We start from the raw sequence: 24,474 nt of genomic DNA, 5'->3' as shown, positions 1-24,474 counted from the left end.
GATTGCAACAGACTATGGCCAGATACACTGTTATAAATATAAAACAACCCATTTTAATGATATGTATCCTTAGAAATTACCATATTTGATAAAGTTTTAAAATTTAATGATCAATTCATAATCAGAAATAGCATACTACATAAATAGAGTTTAAAATATTAGATCTTTTCGATAACATCTGTTTGGTTTTTAATTTTTATCACACTAGGTAGTTTTGGATGTTGGTTGTGGAACTGGAATTCTCTCTATGTTTGCTGCTAAAGCCGGGGCAAAGAAGGTTCTTGGAGTTGATCAATCTGAAATTCTTTACCAGGCAATGGATATCATAAGGTAGATGCATTTTAAGGCTTGGCTTAAGATTATTTTTAAGTTTGATGATTAACAGGTTTTCTTGTCTTTAGTAGCTGTCTAATGCAGACTCAAGACATTTATCTTTCAGTAAAAATTTATTACAGAATAATAAGATTTAGACATGTGTGATCTGATTAATCTTTTCACAGTTCTCATTGATGAAAATTATTTTTATATAACTTTGTCTTTCCAATTACAGCTATATGTATGCTAATCTATAATAATAAAAGTGTAATATGCTAATTAGACAGACATTCTTCCAGATGTCCTTCTGGGTGACCTTCTGGATGAAGCCAGCAGCTGGAGGGAAGCCCAGGTCTTGGGTGCCTGCTGGTGGCTGGAGGGAAGCAGGTCCTGGCAGCCGGGGAAAGGAAGGCATACTTTTGCATGATTTTTGTTCATCAGGCCTCTAGTCCTTTCTATATAATAAAGAAGTAATATACAAATTGACTGTCACTCCAGCACACAAGATGGTCGCCCCATGTGGTCAAAGATGGCTGCCTCCATGTGGACACAAGATGGCCGCCACAAGATGACCAGCAGGAGAAGGCAGTTGGGAGGGACCAGGCCCTCAAGGGAGGGCAGTTGGGGTGATGAGGCCTGCAGGGGAGGGCAGTTGGCGGCAATCAGGTGGGCAGGGGAAGACAGTTAAGGGTGACCAAGCTTGCAAGGGAGAGAAGTTAGGGGTGACTGGGCCAGCAGGGGAGTTCAGTTAGGCGCAATGGGGCCAGCAGGGGAACAGTTAGGTGTTGATCAGGCTGGCTGGGGGAATGGCTAGGTGATGATCAGGCTGGCAACCAAAGCAGTTAGGGGCTATCAGGCAGGCAGGCAGGTAAGCAGTTGGGAGAAATGAGTTTAGAATGGAGTTGGGTTTTTTTTGTTTTTTGTGTTTTTTTTTTTAAATAAAATGATCTAAATATATATATTCCCTTTACAATCCTTGAATTGTGTTCAACATAATTCTCTACTTAGAAAAGAGATCTAACATCTCTAAAGAAATGAGTTTAGAATGGAGTAAGTTGTTTTTTTTAAATAAAGTGATATATATATATATTTATGCCTTATATGTATAGTATATATTTATAAATAAAAAGAAAAGAAGGTAAGACTTATAATTCTGAGGTTGCAGACATGTATAAAGAAGAATATAGATGTTCAAAGGTATTATATTTTAGCAGGACCAAATAGTGCTCAATGTGATAAATAGAAGGAATGAGAAATTGTTTTTTATTCTTGCTGTCACATTTGGAACTCTGCAGTGCATGATCATTTTAGAAACATAAACCTACCTAAGGATAGCAAATCCATTCAGTTGCCAGACAATTGTACATTTTCACGCTCATGAAGCAGAGATAGCTTCTGGTAATATTTTTATTATTTTGCTTGTTTCTCATCAGCTCTGTCGTGGAATTGCTCATTATTCAGACTTTTGAATGTTATTGCAAAGGAGTTTTCGTAAGAAGGTTGATCCATCATATAGCTGCAATGAAATACTTTCAATCTCAGTATGACATTAAAGATGAAATCTTTCATATTGCCTGTGTCTAGGATATTGTTAGAAACGAAACATTTATAAAAGCCAAGAGAATATTTTGATCTGTTATTACATTTTTGTGTCCTTCTTTAGTTTCTAGAATAGGAGTTTTATCTTAATCTTTTTATCCCTAACACCTAGCAAATTGATACATGCTAGATGGTTAGTAAAGGCTTTTTAGAAGAATAAAGTAACAACATAATGATTTAAAAAGTAGTGATATTATGTGTGTTTGTGTGTTTGTGTGTGTATGATGGGGAATAAGAGAACAAAATACATCAGGATAAAATTCTTAAAGTAAGGGATGTTCCTTTATATTTTATTTCTAAATTTATTTTTAAAAATATTTTAGGATTAATTTCAGGGAGGAAGGAAGAGGGAGAGAGAGATAGACACATCAATGAGAGAGAATCATTGATTGGCAGCCTCCTGCACACTCCCCACTGGGGATTGAGCCTGCAACGTGGGCATGTGCCCTTGACCGGAATCGAACCTGGGACCCTTGGATCCGCAGGTCAACACTCTGTCCACTGAACCAAACCAGCTATGGCTTTGTTTCTAAATTTAATAGAAATTACAGAAAAGTGAGTATAAACTGAACAGAATTTTGAACCACTGATGAAGCTAAAATGACCAAAAAAATATTTTACTTCTGTGAAGACACAGAATTCTAATGAAGATTGTCAAGATACCTTACAAGGAAACTAAAATCATTTCTTCTCCCATCCTACCAAGTCCTTAATTTCCTGTCCACTCAGTGGTCCTGTCTTGGGGAGGGGGATCCCATAACTACCTAACTAGTTCAGTGGCTCCCTAGAAGAACTCATGTGACTCAATAGAAAGTTGTATTCACAACTAAGATTTTTTTTTTTACAGCAAAGGATATAGTCCAGTGGCAGCAAGAAAAGGAGAGCTATTACTAAAGAGGTTATGTACAGGCTCCCAAGTAATCCCTCTTTCTCTATAAGAGTACCATGTACTTTTCTCTTTACCCGTGAACTTCAGAGGTCTTGTAAGATGTCTCTACCTAAGGAAGTTGGCTTGAGTCTTAGAGTTCATAGTTTTCAAAGGGCTGGTTACATAGGCAGCACATACTTGTCATGTCAGATACCAGGTGACATGACATACTTGTCATATCAGATACCATGTCAGATACCAGGTGCTCATCAGGAATCTTTATTTTTACTTTAAATATGCTGTCATCTGGTTTATTTTGGTTCATGGCTTCAGGAGTATGGAATAATATCATTACCCACTAACTATGCGAATGCCTTAATTCACATTTTTACATTTCCCACCTGAATTAATGCATCTGCATGTAACTGACTCAGTTATTTGTTCGTCTTTGCTTCCCACAGCTCTCTGTCGTTCATTCTCTAATGCAGCCAATTTTACTTCCCTACCCAACTCTCTTCCCTTTTAAATTAAAGAAAGGGGAGATATTTTTATGTTAAGAAGACTTAAGAAAGATTAGAAAAGAACTGACAATTACCTACGATCTTGTTATGAGAAAGGAAAGTGTTGATTTTTCTAACAAATTTCCACTAAAAAATTAGTAATTTCTTTGCCTATTGGATTAGTTAAGAGATTTACTTAAGGTACCTTTTTATATTGCAGTGTCATATTTCTATAGATTAAAGCTATGATAGTATTTGAGCAGGTGTTTCCAGAGATAGAATTCATTTAGAATGTTTTTATGCTAAAAGTAAGGTTTAGTGAGAAGCTACTTGAGAACAGTAAGTAAAATCTATAGTTTTTTTCATGAATGAGATATTAGATGGTGATTAAGGTAAATAGTCTCGTGAAAGAGGTTATTTATGTAAATGATATCCATGTTAAGCTGTTTTAATACAGAATTACTGGGAATTATGGTCTTTGTCATTTATTTTGTGTATTCCCTGAAATCTTAATCTTTCCTGCTATATTTATATTTGAACAAGTAATTACTGATGCAAATAGGATTATGACTTGTAGGAGACAATAAACAACCTGAGCAGATGGCCTCTTACAGAGCACATCTTGTTTCTGCATAAGCATTATGAAGATATTTTTAGGCAACGGGAATATTTTCTCTTTTAAGAAGCTTGCTTTTGTTTGCTGTGAAGTGTTTGTAACTGTTAAAGCCTTAATAAATATTTCAGTCAATATTAAGCAATTGTAGCAATTTCTTAAGAAAGAATTATATTAAATATTTCCTTGAAGAAACTCAAATATGATATAGGCATCCTTTTTTAAACTTTTGTGTGAAATATAACATACATTAAGTATATGAAACATAAAAATATGTTATATATGAATAACAATAATTATAGTGAATGTATTTTATTTTAGAATTCCACCCACCTCCATTTCACTATACATAAATCTGACAAGGTTTTTATCCAGAACCAGTAAAGAACTCTTTAAAAACTCAATAATAATGTTCCAACTGAACCGAGTTTTAAAATGGGCAAAAAATTTGCACAAAAGACGGTACAGGAAAATTACCATTTGGTATATTAAAATATGCTTGATTATTAGGAAAATGCAATGGTGAAATCTCACCATGCAGTTACATTTAAAATATTAATAATGCTAAATGTTGACAAGGATTTGAATGACCAGGAATGCACATATATTGTTGGTGAGAATGTAAAATTGTACATCACTTTGTAAAACAAATGGGCAGTTTCTTTAAAATATTAGATATACACTGCCATTTGACAGAGCAATTCTACTTGCACAAAAATATTTATAGTAGCTTTATTCTTTATAGCTCAAAGCTGGAGACAGTCCAGAATTCCATTCACTGTGGTGTGGATAAATAAAATTGTATTTTATCATGCAGTGACATACAACTCACCAATAAGAAAGGATGAGCTACTTACATATACAAAAATACGTATGAATCTAAAAGGTATGCCTGTTGAAAGAAACCAGACACAAAAGGATACATTTAGTACGATTCCATTTATATGAAACTCCTCAAAATACAAATATAAGATATAGTGGAAGGGAAGAAAATCGATGGTTGCCTGTGGAAGGGAAGACTTTCTGGGAAGGAGCACCTATGAATCTTTTCGAGGAGATAGAAATGTTCTAAATATTGATGATGATGGTGGCCACCTAAGTATCTCAGTTTTAAAATTCAACAAAATTTACCCTTATAATGAATGTATTTTATTTTATGTTAAAAATACCTTGATGAAGTTGAGGGGGAAATTTTCTTTTTGTTAGCAGAAAAAAAAATCCTTTATAATTCACATACGTTCTAGTTGAGAATTTATTTAACTAGATATAAACTTAGCTTTCTTTTAGCATTTTGAAATGATCTCTTTAACTTCGTTACTTATTTCATATTACAAAAGAGAGGGTGAAAGGTATGTGCTAATACTATAATCAAACATATAAAAATATTTAATGAATGTTATTGGACAAAATTAATTTATGATTGGAGCACGATTTCAAGTTTTATACAGCATACATCACTTTATTATTATGATAATATCATTACCATTATGTAGTGCTTGAAAATATATATAGCTTTCATAAATATTTGATCCTCATAGTAAGTTGTAACATAGATAGAGCAGGTATCATTATTTTCTTTTACACATGAGCACATAAGCTCTGTGAGAGTATTATAATTCGCTGAAGATCTCTTAGCTGACAAGTGCTAGAGAATCTGGGATTCAAAGTAAGGGCTTCTGGCTTCTATTTCTCTCTTCAATATGACACACTTCCCTTTAAAACATACTTTTGTTGGCTAGTCTGTCTCCGTCCCTCCATTAAAAAAAAAAAAAAAGACGTAGTAACTACCGTGTTTCCCCGAAAATAAGACATCCTCCGAAAATAAGACCTACTTGCAAGTTTCCTTCTAAGTGAAATATAAGGCATCCCCTGAAAATAAGGCCCCCTAGGCTAATCATGATTTGGTCCATTGATTCTGAAAGAAATGGAGTCACAAGAAATTCACCAGGAAATTCAGGAATTGGATTGTTATGATGATGTTACAGAAGATGATGACATGATTGTCATTGAATAAATGAGTAATTTAAAATAAATATTTTATTGATTTTGTACAGAGAGGAAGGGAGAGAGATAGAAAGCTAGAAACATTGATGAGAGAGAGTCATCAATCAGCTGCCTCTTGCACACCCCCTACTGGGGATATGCCCCCAACTAAGGTACATGCCCTTGACCGGAATCCAACCCAGGTCCCTTAGGTTCCCAAGCCGATGCTCTATCCATTGAGCCAAACCGGTTTTGGTGAGTAAATTCTTGATACTGTAGGATTCACAGTTTGTCTGGTTTGTGTTGACAGCTACTATACTACCGTACCGTATACAGGTAATAAATTTCCTTTATTTTCATTTAACAATAAATGTGTACCATATTCTTCTTCATGGAAAAATAAGACATCCCCTGAAAATAAGAGCTAGCGCATCTTTGGGAGCAAAAATTAATATAAGACACCGTCTTATTTTCGGAGAAACAGGGTATGTTGACATCTACTCTTGATAAAATTAGAATTTCTTTTAAAGATGAAGTTTTTTTTAAATCCTCACCCAAGGATATGTTTTTATTGATGTTTTTTAGAGATAGAGAGAGACACATCAAGACATCAATCAGTTGCCTCCCATACAACCAGAAATCTAGGTATATGCCTTGACCATGTGCCCTGACCAGAAATCAAACCCACAACCCCTTGGTATAGAGGACAATGCTCCAACCAACAGAGGCACCCCGCCAGGGCTCAGGATGAAGTTTTAAATATTTGTCCGGTGCATTGTAATATTAACTAACAATAATCCTGGGCATTCATGAAGTGACCAAATATTAATTATATGCCCAGGAAATAAACTTTGAATATACTTTCAGTTCCACAAAATAATTTGAAAAGTTGTCAAGAAATTATGTAATTTAACTAGTTTTCAGAATCTGTTTAACATTCTAATTTAATTATGATAATTTTCAGACTAAATAAACTTGAAGATACTATCATACTAATTAAAGGAAAGATTGAAGAAGTTCATCTTCCTGTAGAAAAAGTGGATGTTATTATATCTGAGTGGATGGTAAGTATCAGTAGAAAAAGTACTTTTATTGGTTTTAAAAAAAACTTCTAAGGTAGCTGTTTTCTGCATTCAATTTTATTTGACAAGTGGCAGAATGGTAGCATTATTTTTAAAGCAGCTGTAATTTTCCTGTGGTACTTGATTCTGAAATGGCTCTTATTTACTGGTTATTCCTAATATTTTTTTTTAAGCATAAATCAACTTTATTTTTAAAGTCATAGTAATTTCTGTATTATTTTTCTACTTTCTAAATTTTAGAGAACTAAATATGTTTTCCTAAAAGCCTCCACAGACTAGTAAGGACTTATTAGTACTGTTTTATCAATTAACATGATGTTGCTTTTATTGCTTATCATACTGAATGTCCTGTCTTTTTATTTGTTAGGCCATACTATCAGAGTCTTTTATTGCATAAAGTAGAATTTATTGGCATTAATATAATTAAGGTACACTACAGAACTTTATTTACTTCTGAAATAAGTCAAAGCAGAATATTTATTTTTAAATGTGTAAAGAAAAATTAATGTTATTTGACAACTGATTTGACTTACTGATATGCCAATTTGACGAAGATAAGATATATAGTATTTCTACATAGACAAAATTTTAACCATTTCGACAGTTTTAAGCTTTTGTAAACAGTATTTGAGCCCTAGCCATTTTGGCTCAGTGGATAAAGCTTCGACCTGTGGACTGAAGGGTCCCAGGTTCAATTTTAGCCAAGGGCACATTTCCTGAGTTGCTTGCTCTCTGGGGGCCCAGCCCCCCAACCCCCAGGAGGCAGCCAATCAATTATTCTCTCTCATCATTGATGCTTCTAGCTCTCTCTTCCTTCCCTTTCCTCTCTGAAATCAATATATTTAGAAAAAACAAACAAAACAAAAAAACTGTATTTGATACATGTTTTCATTAAATGAATTTATCAAAAATAATCTGTTTTATTTTATAACTATCAATTTTGAATAAACAAAATTCTAGCCAAATAGCTGGGATTTCAGGGAGATTTTGAAATGTTCAGATTTAATGTAATGTTAAGTTCTAATCTGGAGTGACTGTAATTGCTACTCTTTTGTACATGAAATAGTGTGTTGATTTTTTAATGCCTCTTAACCTCCTTTATATTAATAGTTTCTAACGTTTTGACTTTCTGGGCTGTACTCTGTGGGGGGCTGTTTCTCTGTTTTCCGGGACCTGCACAGAAAATGACAGGTTCCTGAGTGGAGGACCTGGGGATTAAGAAATTAAAGAAAAGGGGAGGAAAAAAGACCAAGAGGCAGAAATAGATTCATCAAGCTGGGATCCGGGTGGGGGGGATGCTATTCTGATGGAGAGACAGTCTATCAGACAACACAGCGCATTTATTGAGCATTTATTGATTTCCGGGGTGGAGTGTGTGTGTGTGTGTGTGGGGGGGGGGTGTTTAAGGGCAAAGAAGTTTTGGGTGTGCCCAGGTCCTATTCATTCCCTCATTCCTGGAATTTAGCATATCCAGACCTGGGTAAGTCAAGGTCCTATTCATTACTCATTCCAAGAACTTGGATAAAGATAAGAAATCTGTACTGATAACCCTCTCCACTTTTTGGGCTGCTGTTTCCAGGGGATGGCCATGCCAGTCACCTGGGACTCAGCTGACATTAATTTAAAGGTCATCCATGTGCATTCCCAAGAGGCCCTCTGCAGCACTCTGGATAATTTTTTTTTTCCATTTCTGTCCACTAATTTACTAATTCTTTCTAAAGTTATTTCTTTTTTTCTTTTTAAAAAATATTTTATTTATTTCAGAGAGGAAGGGAGAGATGGAGAGAGAGAGAGAGAGAGAGAGAGAGAGAGAGAGAGAGAGAGAGAGAGAGAGAGAGAGAGAGAGAGAGGAACATCAGTAATGAGAGAGAATCATTGATCGGCTGCCTCCTACACTAAGAATTGAGCTCTCAACCTGGGCATGTGCCTTTGGCCGAAATTGAACTCGGGACCCTTTAGTCCACAGGCTGATGCTCTTCTATCCACTGACTGAAACAGGCTAGAGCTGCTCTAAAGTTATTTCTAATAATTTGTTAAACTCATCCATTGAATTTTTTATTTCAGTTTTGTTTTAGGAATTTTATTGGGAGGGTTCTTTTAAAATTTTACTCGCTTATTATCTTTAAGCTTTTTTCCATTTAATAAATCATAACATACTTACTTTACATTTTGTGTTTTTCATTGCAGTATTTGACATTTTTGCAGGATTGCTTTTGCTATTGTTTCTGTTGCCCCTCACTCATGGTGCTTTATTCTTGTGTATTCTGAGTGTCTAGTGCTATTTAATGGCTATATATTTTCCCAGGAAATTAACTGTGGAAAGTTCTTTTATGCCTGGGTTTTTACCTTAAATGATTTGCACTTTTCCCCCCTGTATTGCCATGTACCTGGGATAATGACACAGTAAATGCAAAGCCATTGCATTTAATTTTAATATTATAAAAACAGTTGACTAAACATTTTAATGTAAAAAAAAATATAGAATGAATGTTTCTCTGAACTTCATGCACCCATCATCTAACTTATCAACATTTGCCCTTTTTTGTTTTATCTTTCTCCATGGTATTACCATTTTCTTGCTATCTTTAACTGATAAGAACTTAAAAAATATATGTGTGTGTGTGTGTGTATATATATATATATATATATATATATATATATTGTTTTTTATTATGCCAATGTGAAGTTTAACAAAATTATCAGTGTAGCCACAATTCCATGTTACATGAAAAATTCCTTAATATCTAGTCTATGTTCATATTTCCTTGATTGTTTCATGAATTTTGTTTTTATACTTCATTTTTTTGAATCAGGATCTGAATTGGGTCCACATATTGCATTTGATTATTTATTTTATAAATTTTTATTTCAATTAAGCTTTTATTTGAGATAATTATAGATTACCACATGCAATTATAAGAAATAATACAGAGATCCCTTATACTCTTTACTCATTTCTGTCAATGAAAATATCTTGAAAAACTATTACTCTGTAGAGCAAGCAGGATCTTGATATTGATACCATTAAGATACTGAACAGATTACTGGCAACCAGTAATCTGTTCTGTCCTCAATTTCTATAATTTGTCACTTCAAGAATGTGGTGCAAATGGAATCATGCAGTATATAACCTTTTGGGATTGGCTTTTTAAAATTAATATAATTCCTTTGAGATTTATCCAAATTATGATATCTATCAATAGTATGTTCCTTATTTCTGAGTAGTATTCCATGATATGGATACATCATTGCTTAATCATTTGACTTTTGAAGGATTTCCAGTTTGGGGTTTTGTCTCCTGTTTTCCTGTGTTTATTCACTAGGTTTAGCAAATGCTTTCAAGGTGAAAGCCAGCTTACTGGTGCTTCTAACAAGATTGTTCTTTTTATTTCTTCTATCATATTTGTTGTACTTAGAGGATCATTAGCTCCTAAAATGCATTGTTGCTGGAAATGGAATGAGATCTTGTTCTTTAAATTTTGAATCAGACTGTTAATATTGTTCATCTTCTCTTTAGCCTCAATATTGTATAATTTATAAGCATTATAGAATCACTCTGTTATATATGGGTACCTTAACATAATTTTCTTTTAATAAAAGTGCGATCTAATAATATAATTGTATTTTTAAGAGAATATTCGGTTATAATCAATGATTTTTATCAATCACTGTGGAGGTTGGGAATTCTATATAATAAACGCCTAATATGTTAAGTGTTCAACCATTCATTCCACTGTTCAACCAGTCGCTATGATGCTCACTGATCACTAGGGGGCAGACTTTCTGACCCGTAGGTTAGCTTGCTGCTGGGGTCCAGCTGATTGGCCCTGGAGCCCTCCCATGGCCCCTCACCAGCTGGCCCTAGTCGCCCCAATCTCCTAGTATTCCCTATCCCCTGATCAGGACTGGATGGGCCAGACATGACCTGGATGAGTCAGTACACCAGGCTAGTTGTTTTAGAAAACTGCATTCATCTTCTACCCTTGTCCTTGGAAACTGATTCTGTGAGTCTGGAGTAAGGTCCACATGTACATTTGGAAAGATCTCAGGTGATTTACTTTTTTTTTCTTTTTTTTTTTGTAAATTTGCTGATTGGACAGTTAGCTGCAGTTTGGGGGAAAGAGCTAATTTGACTTGTCAGTTTTTTGTTGATTAAGTGAGAGTGCCATCTAGTGGAGGAAAGACTTAAACTAATGTGTTTCAAAGCATTAGAAGAGTATGCAGAGGAAATCAGCTCTTGTTCTGAGTTACGTTCTCCACAAGTCCATGCCATTGGAAAATTAGAACTGTATGAAGGGATGAGATTTGTTTTATGGCTCAGCATATGATGTCTCATTGAATGTTCTACATTCATTTAGAATGAACATGTATTCTGCAATCCTTGCGTGAAATGTCATATAATTGTCCATAGGATCATTTAATTTTTTAAATATTAAGTTTGCTTACTGAGTACTAAAAAAAGAATAATGCAGTTTCTAGGAATTATTTGTTACTCTTTTCAATAGTCAGTTTTTGCATCAGGTTTTTAAAAAATACATTTTTATTGATTTCAGAGAGGAAGGGAAAGGGAGAGAGAGAAACATAAATGATGATAGAAAATCATTGATTGGCTGCCTCCTGCATGCCCCCTATTGAGGATAGAGCCTGAAACCTGGGCATGTGCCTTGACCAGGAATCAAACCATGACCAGGTCCTGGTTCATAGGTCGAAGCTTAATCATTGAGCCACACCGGCCAGGCATGTCAGATATTTTATGTGTTTTTAGGATTATTATCTATTCTTGATTAAGCTTGGCCTCTTTCTCATTCTGAAATATTGTATTTCTTATGAGATAATATTTTTGGCCCTTTAGTCTATTTTATCATTTTTCTAATTGTGTCCTAGAATTGTTTACTATTCTAAGCATTTATAAACAGATATGAATGTGTTCTATTTACATTATTGCATAATATATAACTAGGCATATAACTCTTTTAATAAACTCATGCATAATTACTTTTAAAACTCTGTAACTTCATTACTGTATTTGTGATGAAGTGCTGGGCATCAGTACATTTTAAAATAAAATGAGGAAATCACTAAAAAACTTTGCAATTCAGGTGTTCAATAACTAAGGCTATTTTAAACATAAGAGTGAAATAAGTAGGTTACTTTACATCCTTATAAAATCTTCTGAGATCAGACATATCCTATAAAAATTTAAGTTGTGTACATTTTTAGCTAATAACACTGTAGATGGGAGAAAATGCTTATCTAATTACTTTTTTTGATATCTCTAGAGCAGTGGTTCTCCATGGAGGGAGGCTGTTCAGTTTTTCCCTCCTGTAGTTATTTGGGCAGCAGGAAATGTCTGGAAATATCTTAGGTTACAGTGGGGGAAGGAAAGGGTAGCAACAGGAGAAGAGTAGTGCTGGCCTCTAGCAGGTAAAGCCTAGGGTGCTGCTAAACATCTTACAATGTACAGAACAGTCTCTACAATAACGTATTATGTGGCCTCAAATGTCAATAGTGCCAGGATTGAGAAACCCTGCTTTGAAGATCTATGCATTATTAATAACTTAGCCTCCAATTTAGATGATACTACAAAGGCCACCTAACCTAATCTTAGGCATCAAAGAACACTTTCCTTGAAAGGTGAAATCATGAGAGTATTTTTTGTCACATAGTTATGCAATTGAATTGATATTCTGCTTTCATTTTGTATAATACCTGTTAGATTTTTATGGCTGAACATTTAAACCTAATAAGTTACCTTCAGTATGCTGTTCCTGTTTTGTCCTTTCAGTTGGGTTATGCATTTACCAAGAGCTTTTTGTACTGTTTACCTGCTTATTTATGTAAAATCAGTTAATACTAACAAATATTGAACAGGATTGTAAAAAATCCTATATAATAAAGAGGTAATATGCAAGTTGACCATCACTCTAACACACAAGATGGTCAGCAGGGGAGGGCAGTTGTGGGCGATCAGGCCTGCAGGGGAGGGCAGTTAGTGGTGACTGGGCCAGCAGGGGAGAGCAATTGGAGGCAACCATGCCTGCAGGGGAGGACAGTTATGGGAGACCAGACCAGCAGAGGAGGGCAGTTAGGGGTGACCAGGCTGGCAGGGGAGAGCAGTTAGGGCCAAACGGGCCTGTAGGGAAGCAATTAGGCATTGATCAGACTGGCAGCAGAGTGGTTAGGGGGTGATTAAGCTGGCAGGCAGAAGGGGTTAGGGCACATGTGTCAAACACAAGGCCCGCGGGCCAAATCCATCCCGCCAGGCCTTGCAATGTGGCCCGCACCGCGCTGTCATCACTGCACTCTGCTGCGTTTCCATCACAATGACAATTTATGACTGTTCAGTAAACCATTCGGCCCGCGATTTAGGCTGGATTTTAGATTTTGGCCCCTTCTCTGATTGAGTTCGACACCCCTAGGTTAGGGGCAATCAGGCAGGCAGGCAGGCAAGCAGTTGGGAGCCAGCAGTCTTGGACTGTGAGAGGGATGTTCAACTACCCATTTAGGATCGGGCCTAAATGGGCAGCTTGACATCCCTCAAGGGGTCCCAGATTGGAGACGGTGCAGGCTGGGCTGAGGGACACCCCTTGTCTCCCCTGCACATATTTCGTGCACCAGGCCTCTAGTGTTGAATAAAATAATCAGTAAAACAAATTGTGAATAAGTAGGTGTGGGAGGGTGATAGTTATAAAATTCAGGGACTCTTCACTTGGCAAATGGCCTCAGATTATTTTTATATTATTTTTTTACTTTTTATTTAATTTATTGGGGTGACTGTTTAATAAGTTTTTTTTCTATTTTAAAATAATCCAAACTGGAAATTATTTACAATTCATTTTGAGTGAGGTTTATTATGCAAGGAAGATGGTGAGGATTCCAATCAGTAGATCCATCCTCAAAGGTATTGTTCAACAAATTTGCATTTATATGTTTTTACTTAAAGTATACTGTTTTCCACTAACAAATGACTAGTAGTCCTAATTAAATTAGATAAAATTATATCTACGGTAAATCTTATTGAATTTATGGTAGTATTGGAAAAAATGTTACCAAATATTGATTATACTTCAGAGACATACTAAGAATTAGGAATTAGATTTTGTAGGCTTGTTTATTTATTGGAGGTAATCTTTTATTTTTATCTTTAAATCAAGATTATTGACTATTTGTTACTAAACTGTCTATAGATTCACTCTTCACTGTACTTGTGCTTCTCTCTTGCCTCACTCTTTTAAATAATTAACTCTACCTAGTGGTATATCAGCAATTCAGTTATTTGAACGGGAAAAAATAAAGACAACCAAAGAAACTTATTTCCAAGATATCATAAGTTTTGTTTATTATGAGAAGATATGAACTGGGAAATAAGGCGCTCATTTTAATGAATAATGTTAATATTCTAGTTCCAGATTTAATCAACGTATTCCTTTCTTTTTTTTTTTCTTTTTTTTTCTTTTAAAAAAAAATATATATATTTTATTGATTTTTTACAGAGAGGAGGAGAGAGGGATAGAGAGCTAGAAACGTCGATGAGAGAGAAACATCGACCAGCTGCCTCTTGCACACCCCCTACCGGGGATGTGCCCGCAACCAATGTACATGCCCTTGACCGGAATCGAACCCGGGACCTTTCAGTCCGCAGACCGATGCTCTACCACTGAGCCAAACCGGTTTCGGCAACGTATTCCTTTCTTAATAATTAATTTTTAAAGTGTAAATGCAAACTTTAATTTTGAAAAGTAAATGTCAGTTTGGAAAGAAGAGTGCCCCAGGAGCATTTTGGGAGAAAATACCATGTATAATTCTCTTCCAGATGGCACCCCTACAGGTGAAGCAGCAGCCTGTGAAATCATAGTCTTGAGTAGGGCATTTGGAGCAAAGCCTTCTGGTATCAGTAATGAATGACTTGGTCAGAATGAAGGACAATTCCCAGGAAATTAAAGGCTATACGGTCACGGAGGGAGCCTATAGTAAAATGAAGTTTAGCAAAGTGGAAAGTTGAGAGAAAGGACAGTAACTTTTAGCAATACATATATGACTCTTCTCATCTGCTAATGTTTTTAACAAGTCATATTAATTTATCTCACAAATGTCATATATTGCTTCTACATATATTCTGGTTCTTCAAATTGATTTTTCTAAACTGATAATTTTTACAATAAAATGGTGGTAATAGTTGCCAACTAAACTATCAATTTGAAATACTATGAGTCATATACCTACTGTAAATTCAATTCTTGTTTAATATGCTCTAGGGGAGATTTTTTATTTCAGAACATTTGAATACTTAATTGTAACTGTAGTAAATCTTATTTTTAATCCAGCAAATCAACTTAAGAAGCAATATAAAATAATGATTCAGAACTTGGTTTGTGTTTTTACACCACAGTTCACATCCTGGCTTTTTCAACTGTTTCCATGATTATGAGCTGTTTTTTAAGTCCTCTTATTTTAAGTTGTAATTTAACATGTTTAAGCCTTATTTTCTTATCTGTTAAATGGAAATAATAATATGCTTTAGGGAAGAATTAAATAAGATGATCCATATAAAGACACTTAACACAATGAACTTAAAGTCATCACCACTATTATTTGGAATTTTTAATTTTAGAAAGCAAAACAATAATACTTTCTAGAGGAAATTACTGTGTTTTTTTGTTCGCTTTTTGTTTGTTTTTTAAAAATATTTTTATTGATTTCAGAGAGAAAGGGAGAGGGAGAGAGAAATAGAAACGTCAATGATGAGAGAGAATCATTAATCAGCTGACTCCTGCACGTTCCACAGTGGGGATTGAGCCCGAAAGCCGGGCATGTGCCCTGACTGGAAATTGAACAGTGACCTCCTGGTTCATAGGTCAATACTCAACCACTGAGCCATGCTGGCTAGGCAGTATTTTTTAATCATACACCAGTGAAGATCAAAAATGATTTTTAAAAATAGGGGAAAGGACTTGCTGTGTCCTTCTGCTTCTATATAGCTTAGTCTAGTAGTTCTACCTTTTAGTAGCTGACGCCCATATAGTGACTTCCACCCAATTAAAAAGCTCTGCCATATGGTCATTGTGTTAACTCTGTGCCAGGCACTGTGCTGAATGCTTTCTTTACATATATCAGGAAGAGCATTTGATGATTTACTTTCATAAATTCTCTGACCATATTATGTTGGCTGATTCTAAAAAATGAGAAGCAAAGACATGGCATTTATGATAGAGTATTTTTACTGCCAGGGATGATGATTTTCTTTTGTTTGTTTGCAATCTGTCTCACTATTGAGTTTAGCAATATTGAGAATTGAATCTTAAGGCCACTGTTTTGTAAGAGATGTTAAAAATTGTCAAGTATTGTTTTTCCATCAACATGACATAAAATAAGTTACTTAACCTCTCTAGTACTGATTTCTCTCATATGAAAATTAGGCTATTTTAAATAATTAGAATCTTATAAATTATCTCTAATATTTTTTATCAGGATTCTAATCTTAGCTAAGGTAATCATGAAGGGGTAAATAGAAAAATGCCTATTGGTTTTTATTATATTAAATGAAAGCAAGTAGATGGGAAAGTCTTAAATTATAAATAGTAGTTCAGAGTATTAAGTAAAATAGATTTTTTGGCCTGGGGGGAGGAGGGGTGGTGGTGGAAATCTCTGTGATTATCTTTTTTAAGAAGAAGCTTGGAATTGGCACTAATGTTTACAATTGGATCAAATTGTTTTGACAGGGTTTTTAATTTTTTATTAATTTTAAGTAGTAAAATTTTAGCAGATGTATATGTAGATATATATATTATTACATATATATTGTGGTGTGTATATACATATTCATAGTCTTGGCTGATGTGAAAAAAGAAGTGACACAAGAAAATGTGACCTGATTAATTCCTAGGGAAAAAGGAATTTTACTGTTTACTTATGAATTATAAGACTCCTCACTAAATACATGTTATTACATCAATCTGGACAGTCTGGTAAACCTTTATCCTCTAATATTAAACATAATTTCAAAATTCTGATTAGCCTTTACAAATACGTTTTTTTACATAGCTCTTAATTTTTTTCAGCTAGGCTAATAAAATTTGTTCTAAACCTTTTACATGTATGAACATATTTAATCCTCACAGCAACTGTATGAAATACAATGTCATTGTCACTGTCACTTTACAGATGAAGAAACTAAGCAAATGATGTTGACTTACCCAAGGTCACATAGAAAAGAGGGCTTATCTGGTATTAAATCCAGGAATCCATCCTCTAAACCACTATACAATTGGTATTGACTATAATACCAATTTAAAATGTGACGTAATTTCATCTCTGATGAATGGCTAATAATATCTTTATTTTAAATGCAATAAAGGAACGTGTTGTTAGAAGGAAGTACTTTCACCTATTGATTAAAGACTTTTTTTTGGTTTGTATTATAGTACATGAAAGTAAGATGGTGTTTGAGCATATGGAAGCAAAGTACTTAGATTTAGCTAACTGCATTGAAAGAGTAATACTAGAAACAGTTTTGACACAGTGCCAAATCAGTAACAGTTTTTAATACCCCCTTCCAAAAATGATTGGAATGTAATGAATACTTAATTTGTACCAAAAATGTGAATTTATTTATTTATTTTTTATTTTAACATTCAGCACTCTTGCAAATAGGGACCATTTTTTCTTCACCCTATTAACATGTTTTATCAGCAGATCTTTTTCTCATAGGGCAAATGAATGCCTCCTCTTTTGTTGTTATAAATCCTTACCCGAGGATTTATTTTTATTTATTTATTTATTTATTTATTTATTTATTTATTATTGATTGCTAGAGAGAGTGGAAGGGAGGAAGGATGTGCAGAGAGGGAGAAAGAGAGAGAAAGAGAAACCTTGACAGTAGAGAGATATATGGATTGGTTGCCGCCCCAGGTAGCCCAGTAGGGGAATCTGCAACTAAGGTATGTGTTCTTGACTCGATTCGAACCCACAAACCTTCGATCTGCAGGTAGACTCTAACCATTGAGCAATTGGCCAGGGTGATGCCTCCTCTTTTAATAATTCCTTAGCATAAATTATAATTCACCTTAGTCAGTTGATGAATGCTTATTTGTTAGTATATATTTGTGTGCATAGATCTGCATGTCATGTCAGATTGAAAAGATTTATTTGAATTCCAAAAATCTCTTATGCTTTGAATACTCAGATGATGTTAAAAGGGTACTAACTTGAAAGAGTTAGACATGTTACTGAAGAAATCTATCTAGAGAAAGACTTTCCACCAAATCCTTAATTTTCGTAATGTAAACACATTGGTATAAGCTTTGTTGCAAAATCTTTTTTTTTTTGTAGGCAATTATTTTCTTATCAATGAATTAGTGTGTTGGAGGTAAATGCCAAAGTAGAGATGCTGGAGGCAATTTAATTAGCTTCCTTCATAAGTGATTCAAGCACGAGAGCTGTGTTTTTTGTAATTTAAATTTGCTGTTAATCTCTTGGGAAGATTATCCATCCGGATTTGCATTTTCTTGTTCTAGAGAAACCATTAAAAAAACTTCTTATTGTGTTTAAAGGCAGTTTTATTTATCCTGTCGAACAGTTATTTGAACACAAAGCAAATGAGTGAGAACAGTTTTGATTTAGAATACTAACATCGGGGTAAAATTCATATTGGTTCACCCTGACCAATAGGTATAGTATGTGTTAAGCTCTGCACCATGCATTTAATTTTCCTTGCTTATCAAGGCTGTTGGTGGATGGGCCCTTAGAAGGAGAAAGACTAATTGAAACTGGCATTAACTTCTCACTTATGATTACTTTGTCATTTATTTAATAAACTGTAGCATACTGTTAAGAATGCACTGTTTGTAACACCGGTAGGGACAAGTTTTCTTTCTTTTGTGCTATGATTTTTCTTTCTTGGCAGAAGATTCATTACTGTTCTCTAAAATCTGGAGTGCAGTGGGGCTATGTTTCATGAACCGTGTTTCAAACACTACCCGTGCAAGGTGCTGATAGATGTTAAATAGGAAAAAGAGAGGTTAAAATATGTTCCTCAGTGTTCTTTACCTTAACACTTCTTAGAACTCTTATTATGATAATGTGCACTATGAATCTTCAAGAGGAGGATGTAGCATCTGGTGTTTCTCAAATCTCTTGGATTAAAGCCAACTCCCCCACCCCTTTTTTTCTTTTAACCAAAGGGAGAGTCACTGGGGCAGGAAACTGTTTGGGAAATGATGTTCTAGACCAGATTAGATCAACCAGGGTATATCATCTGGGGCCAAACAGTTCTTTGTTATGGGGGCTTTTCTGTTCATTGTAGGATGCTCATCAGCATCCTTGGCTCTCTCTACTAGATGCCAATAGCATCCCTCCACCCCATCCCCATTAGTGACAATCAAAATGTGTCCAGACGTCTCCCAGAGAGCAAAATCTTGAGGACCTTCTCTAGATTAATTTTTCGATATTCCGGAGAGTTACAAGTTTTGTTAACAATTTCCATCTGAAATATTTCTTTGAATGAGAAAGAAACAATAGTCTAAAAAGTGGAAGCACAGATTAAAAAGGTTCAGTAGATTCTACCATAATAAATTTTCTAGGTTCACTTTATACCCTGGCCTGGTTTTCTAACAATTATTATGTAGAGAACTTACTACAAAAAAATAATTTCAACTTTTGCAGAATATTTTATGGCATAGACAAAGTATATACAGTGTATTTTTATAAAAAGAATAGGCAGATATTTAAATTGATCTTTCTGTGAGGATATTACGCATTTCCAAACTTCATTTTTTTTTTTGTTTTTTTTCTGCAGGGTTATTTTCTTCTTTTCGAATCTATGTTAGATTCTGTTCTTTATGCAAAGAACAAATACTTGACAAAAGGAGGATCGGGTAAGTATAAAATTCTAGTTTTAATAACCTATTTTAGTCTGACAGAACCAAATGAACCTTTGGATTTCAAATAAACTATGCATGACTGAGAAAGTTCCCAATAGAGATGAAAGATATTTCCATTAAATGAAGCTATAAGACACTTGTTCAGTATACCGGGGAAACATGGTAGATATTGTAAAGAAGACAGTTTATTTTTACTTTTATCTCCTTTAGTTCTAAACTTTTTATGCTAGTGTTTACTGGAATTGTTCCTTTATGCAGCTCAGTCTTATCCTTTAGTGTCCAAAAGTTTGTGAGGCATTTCTAAGGGATAAAGGCTTTCCCACCTTTATCTCTTCACAATGTGAGCTGTTCTAGTGACAAATGAATTCTGGGCAATGAATCGAGAAGGACACAGATGTCAAAGCTGTGAATTTATAAATGGTCTGTTAAGAGGGTGCTTTTGTCCAATCAGCGCTTTGTTAATTTCACCTATAAGGAGGAATAATTATTCAATTATGATTCTATCTGACAAAAATCAAATGACAAATGTGTCAGAATGTGAAAGTAAAGAGTTAGTCAGGATTCTGGCAGGTGGCCCAACATTTCAGCCAGCTGTGAGGAAGTGGATATAGAACCAAACACACCTATAACACTGATTACAAGTCCTTTATGAATACTAATGGAACTTACTAACTGAAAGATAATTTCATTTCTAAATTCTAACAGATATAAAAACTATGATATTTCTGTACTTTTGTGAAATGTGATTAGCTTGAAATATAATTACCTCAACACTAGAAAAAATAAAATTATATGCCTCTTTAGATTATTTCTTTATTAACATATTTTTAAAACTTTTAAAATTACTTTTAGTGAGATACCATTTTTTCCTTATGAAAAACTTATCCTTACTTCTTAGTAGTATTAATTATTAGTACACTAGAGGCCCTGTGCACAAAGTTCTTGCACAGGTAGGATCCTTAGGCCTGGCCGGAGATCAGGGCCAATCTGTGGGGCAACTGGCAGGACAATCAGGGGGCTCCCACTGGCACCCACCTTGGCTGGCCTGGCACTGCCCACTTGCCATACCTGCCCCCATCGCCGCTGCCAGTCACCTCCCTCTACAGGGCAACAGGCAGGACCTGAGGGCTGGGGGCAGCTCCTGCATTGAGTTTCTGCCCCCTGGTGGTCAATGCGCATAATAGGAATCAGTCATTCTGCCATTCAGTTGATTTGCATATTAGGCCTTTATTATATAGGATTGCTTAATAGATACAAAGCCAGAAGTTGGCATACTTTTTCTACCAAAGGGCAGATAGTGAATATTTTCAGCTTTACTAGTATAGGCCACAGTTTCGTCCCAGCTACTCAGCTTTTCCACAGTAACAGCCATAGAACATGGCGGTGTTCCAATTAAACTTATTTATATGGAGTGTGTGTGTGTGGGGGGGGTGGCAATGGTAAGATGTGTACACATATAATACCTTAAAGAAAAAAAAAGGAAAAAAAAAAAGAAAGAACAACAACAACTTATTTATAAAAACAGGCAATGGGCTGAATTTGACCCATGGCCTGTCATTTGACATTTCCTAATAAAGAGATTGATGATAGTTTAAAAATTTCACTAAGATTTAAAATACTATTCTAAAGTAGAAGGACTCTATGAACCATGTTAAGTGAATTGAATGTTTGTGAACTCCAGAAGATATTGGATTCCCATAGACTGCAGTGTGTGTAGCACTCTCTGAAGTACGTGGCCCTGATCCCTCCCACATCCATTTCTCTGTATCAGAGGTGTCTATGCCTGGCCTGCTGCCTGGTTTTGTAGATAATGTTTTATTGGAACATAGCCATGCTCATTTATGTATGTACTAGATGCACAAAAATTTGTTCCCTGGGAGGGGGAGGGGGGAGGGCCTTTAACCCAGCCTGCATCCTCTCACAGTCTGGTAGTCCTCAGGTTATGTCTCTCTCTGCGGGAGGCCACTGGGTGGGCCCCCGATCGTCTCTTCACCACCTCTGGTCGCTGCTGTGCCCCCAATCCCCATCGGTGTTCCCTCCCTCTGCCTGCTGGCACACACCTTGGCTGGCCACCTGCTTGCCGGCCCTGCCCCCACCAACTGGTCATTCTGTAGTTCGGTCGATTTGCATATTACACTTTTATTATATAGTATTATTATATAGGATTGTCTGTAGCTGCTTTAGCAGCATAATGTGGGAAAGCTTCTACTATTGTCATACCAAGTCCCAGGAAGGATGTATAAAGAAGTTTCCAAATATCTAAAATTGCTTCGGAATACTGTTTCTTTAGTGTTTCTCATCTTAAATATCTGGTATAAGAAACTAAACATACTTTCATGTGGCTGATGTTCTTGTTCAGTTAGCATTTGCAATAACAAATCAGTTACTTTGAAGAATTTGTATCAATACAAAATTTAAGCACAGGCAAGAGGCTTACTGAATCTGTGGAGGAGAGTAGAAGTATCTGAATTTGCATGGACGTGGACTCTAGCTCAGCTCTCTTATCTGCCTGACAGGCCTCTGTGGGGAGGACTGGAGAAACTTCTTAACAATAGTATAGCACCAAGTATTTATTCTTGGAGTCTCACATGTCAGGTGTGGAAGAAGCAATTGCTTTGATGCCAGCAGATCTTATCATGGGCTTCATTTGGAAGATAATTTAGTGCTGTTGTCATTGAATAATAAAATTTCCAAGGCTGTGAATAGAAACAAAGTTTGGGGGAAAGAGAAAGTTATTTCTCTACTGCTTAAGTCTGAAGGCTAATTGATAGCCATGAAATTACTTCTTTTTTGCATTTCTTTGGTACATATGTACTTGCTTTCAATTTGTTGTTAAAAGAAAATGTGATTTATATTTTAAATCATGGTAATATGGTGATAATTCATTTTAATACATTTGAAGGACAAAGTTCATTTTTTATTTATTGCTAAAAAAATCAGTATTATTTAAAATGTTTTGCTATAAAGATTTATGTTTGTTATTAGGGGAAAGTTTCTTACTGAATCACTCTCTTCCCTTAATGCTCTTAACACTTGGTTTTCCTCTTATTCCTGTGTCCCCAGGTTCTCAGCCATTTCTTCTTAACATCCCTTTTTTCTATACATCTCTTAAATTCTGGTACTCATCTTGGGAACCTCATGAGCTCCCATTACTTAATGTCCATTTATATGCTTATGGTCTCAAATTTATATCTTGAGCCCAGATAATCTCTTTTGAATTTCACACCTACTATATTCAGCTGCTTGGATATTTTTACCCGTTTGTCTCATAAGCATTAAACACTTATATTTTTCTTGAATCTGCCCTTATTTATTCCATATAATGATTAGTACCACATTCTGCCGTTATAAAGCTAAAAACTGTCATCCTTGACTCTTTTCTCTTCCTCACCTCCATAGCCAGTCAGTCTTACAATCCTATGAATTCAACCTCTTAAATATTCCTTGAATATATCTCTTCAGTGATATGAAGTGGTCTTCTACACAACTATAATATTCCATCACATGAATGTTTAAGATACTAACTTTTAAAATAATTTGTCCCTCTCTGCATGTTCCAAAGCTATAAGTAAAGATCTAGTATCTTTTTAACGTCAACATGCTATAAATTTAATATTAATAAATATGTCCATTTCAGGATTACCTAATTATGTGATTCTCTTTTAATTATTTTAATAGCAACCCATTGGTGAAATCCTTATTTTAATCTTACCATCACAATGATGGAAATCTTTTTACTTATTTAAGGGAGCTACATGATAGAACTTGGTTATTTTCCATGAGCTATACCTTCATAAATCCCCCACTACTAGTAATCAGTTGCTAGTGAGCCATACTGATGGATTTGATACTTATATTTAGCCTTTTTAAATTCTGTTTTATAATAAAGGGAACTAATGCTAAATTGTTGGATATTTTATTTCTTGCAGTCTATCCTGATATTTGCACTATCAGCCTTTTGGCAGTAAGTGATGTGAATAAACATGCTGATAGAATTGCTTTTTGGGATGATGTCTATGGCTTCAACATGTCCTGCATGAAGAAGGCAGTTATTCCAGAAGCTGTTGTGGAAGTTTTAGATCCGAAGACTCTTATTTCAGACGCTTGTAGTATTAAGGTAGGTGTTTTACCAATTTTATTTTCTCTAATAGTTTTGCCACATTTCTGAGTTCAGTATTTGAAATTAATGTTGATTTTATATATGAGATTTCAAACAGTAATCTTCCTATTTTAATCAGTATAAAACAACTTAAAGTCATAATATTTACCAGTTAACTATATCATCCCTTTGAAATCACTTCTCTTGATATATTGAAGTTTCTTATACTCCAGTTAAAGCACTCCTAAGTGATTTATTTTTGACTTAGTGAAGGTGAAAAGTCCTGTCCTGCTATGTAGTCATTTCTGCTTCATCACCACCTCCTGGATTTATTCTAGTTTCCCTTTAATAGCCAGATAATTCATTCATATCACATATTCCACACAACTTAGCTTGTCCTTCTATCCTTTGCAGAGTAAGTACAGTGAATTTTTCCATTGAACTAAACTATGTTCAGAATGTTCAGTTAATTTCTTTAGTGTTTTAATATCTTATTTTCACCTTGTAAATATCCAGTTTTATGAATTTTGCTATGTC

General features: G+C 35.0%; 1 protein-coding gene across 5 annotated transcripts in view; it reads left to right on the top strand.

Moving 5' to 3' along the window:
- PRMT3 (protein arginine methyltransferase 3) overlaps positions 1 to 24,474 on the top strand; it is an 81,294-nt gene that overhangs the window by 20,961 nt on the left and 35,859 nt on the right. For all 5 annotated transcript variants that reach the window (XR_004986111.2, XM_045577418.1, XM_045577416.1 and 2 more), the window contains 4 exons: positions 209 to 330; positions 6,843 to 6,942; positions 19,754 to 19,832; positions 23,768 to 23,955. Coding sequence is in view for 4 of the 5 variants with exons in the window: in XM_045577418.1 (XP_045433374.1) it covers positions 209 to 330; positions 6,843 to 6,942; positions 19,754 to 19,832; positions 23,768 to 23,955 (489 nt within the window). In the remaining variant the exon portion in view is untranslated. The remainder of the gene's footprint in view (positions 1 to 208; positions 331 to 6,842; positions 6,943 to 19,753; positions 19,833 to 23,767; positions 23,956 to 24,474) is intronic.

This window comes from Pipistrellus kuhlii, unplaced genomic scaffold (assembly GCF_014108245.1).
Source record: "Pipistrellus kuhlii isolate mPipKuh1 unplaced genomic scaffold, mPipKuh1.p scaffold_m20_p_9, whole genome shotgun sequence".
NCBI classification, from domain to species: domain Eukaryota; kingdom Metazoa; phylum Chordata; class Mammalia; order Chiroptera; family Vespertilionidae; genus Pipistrellus; species Pipistrellus kuhlii.
The sequence above is the reverse complement of the archived record's forward strand: the minus strand, read 5'-3'. Positions and strand labels throughout refer to the sequence as shown.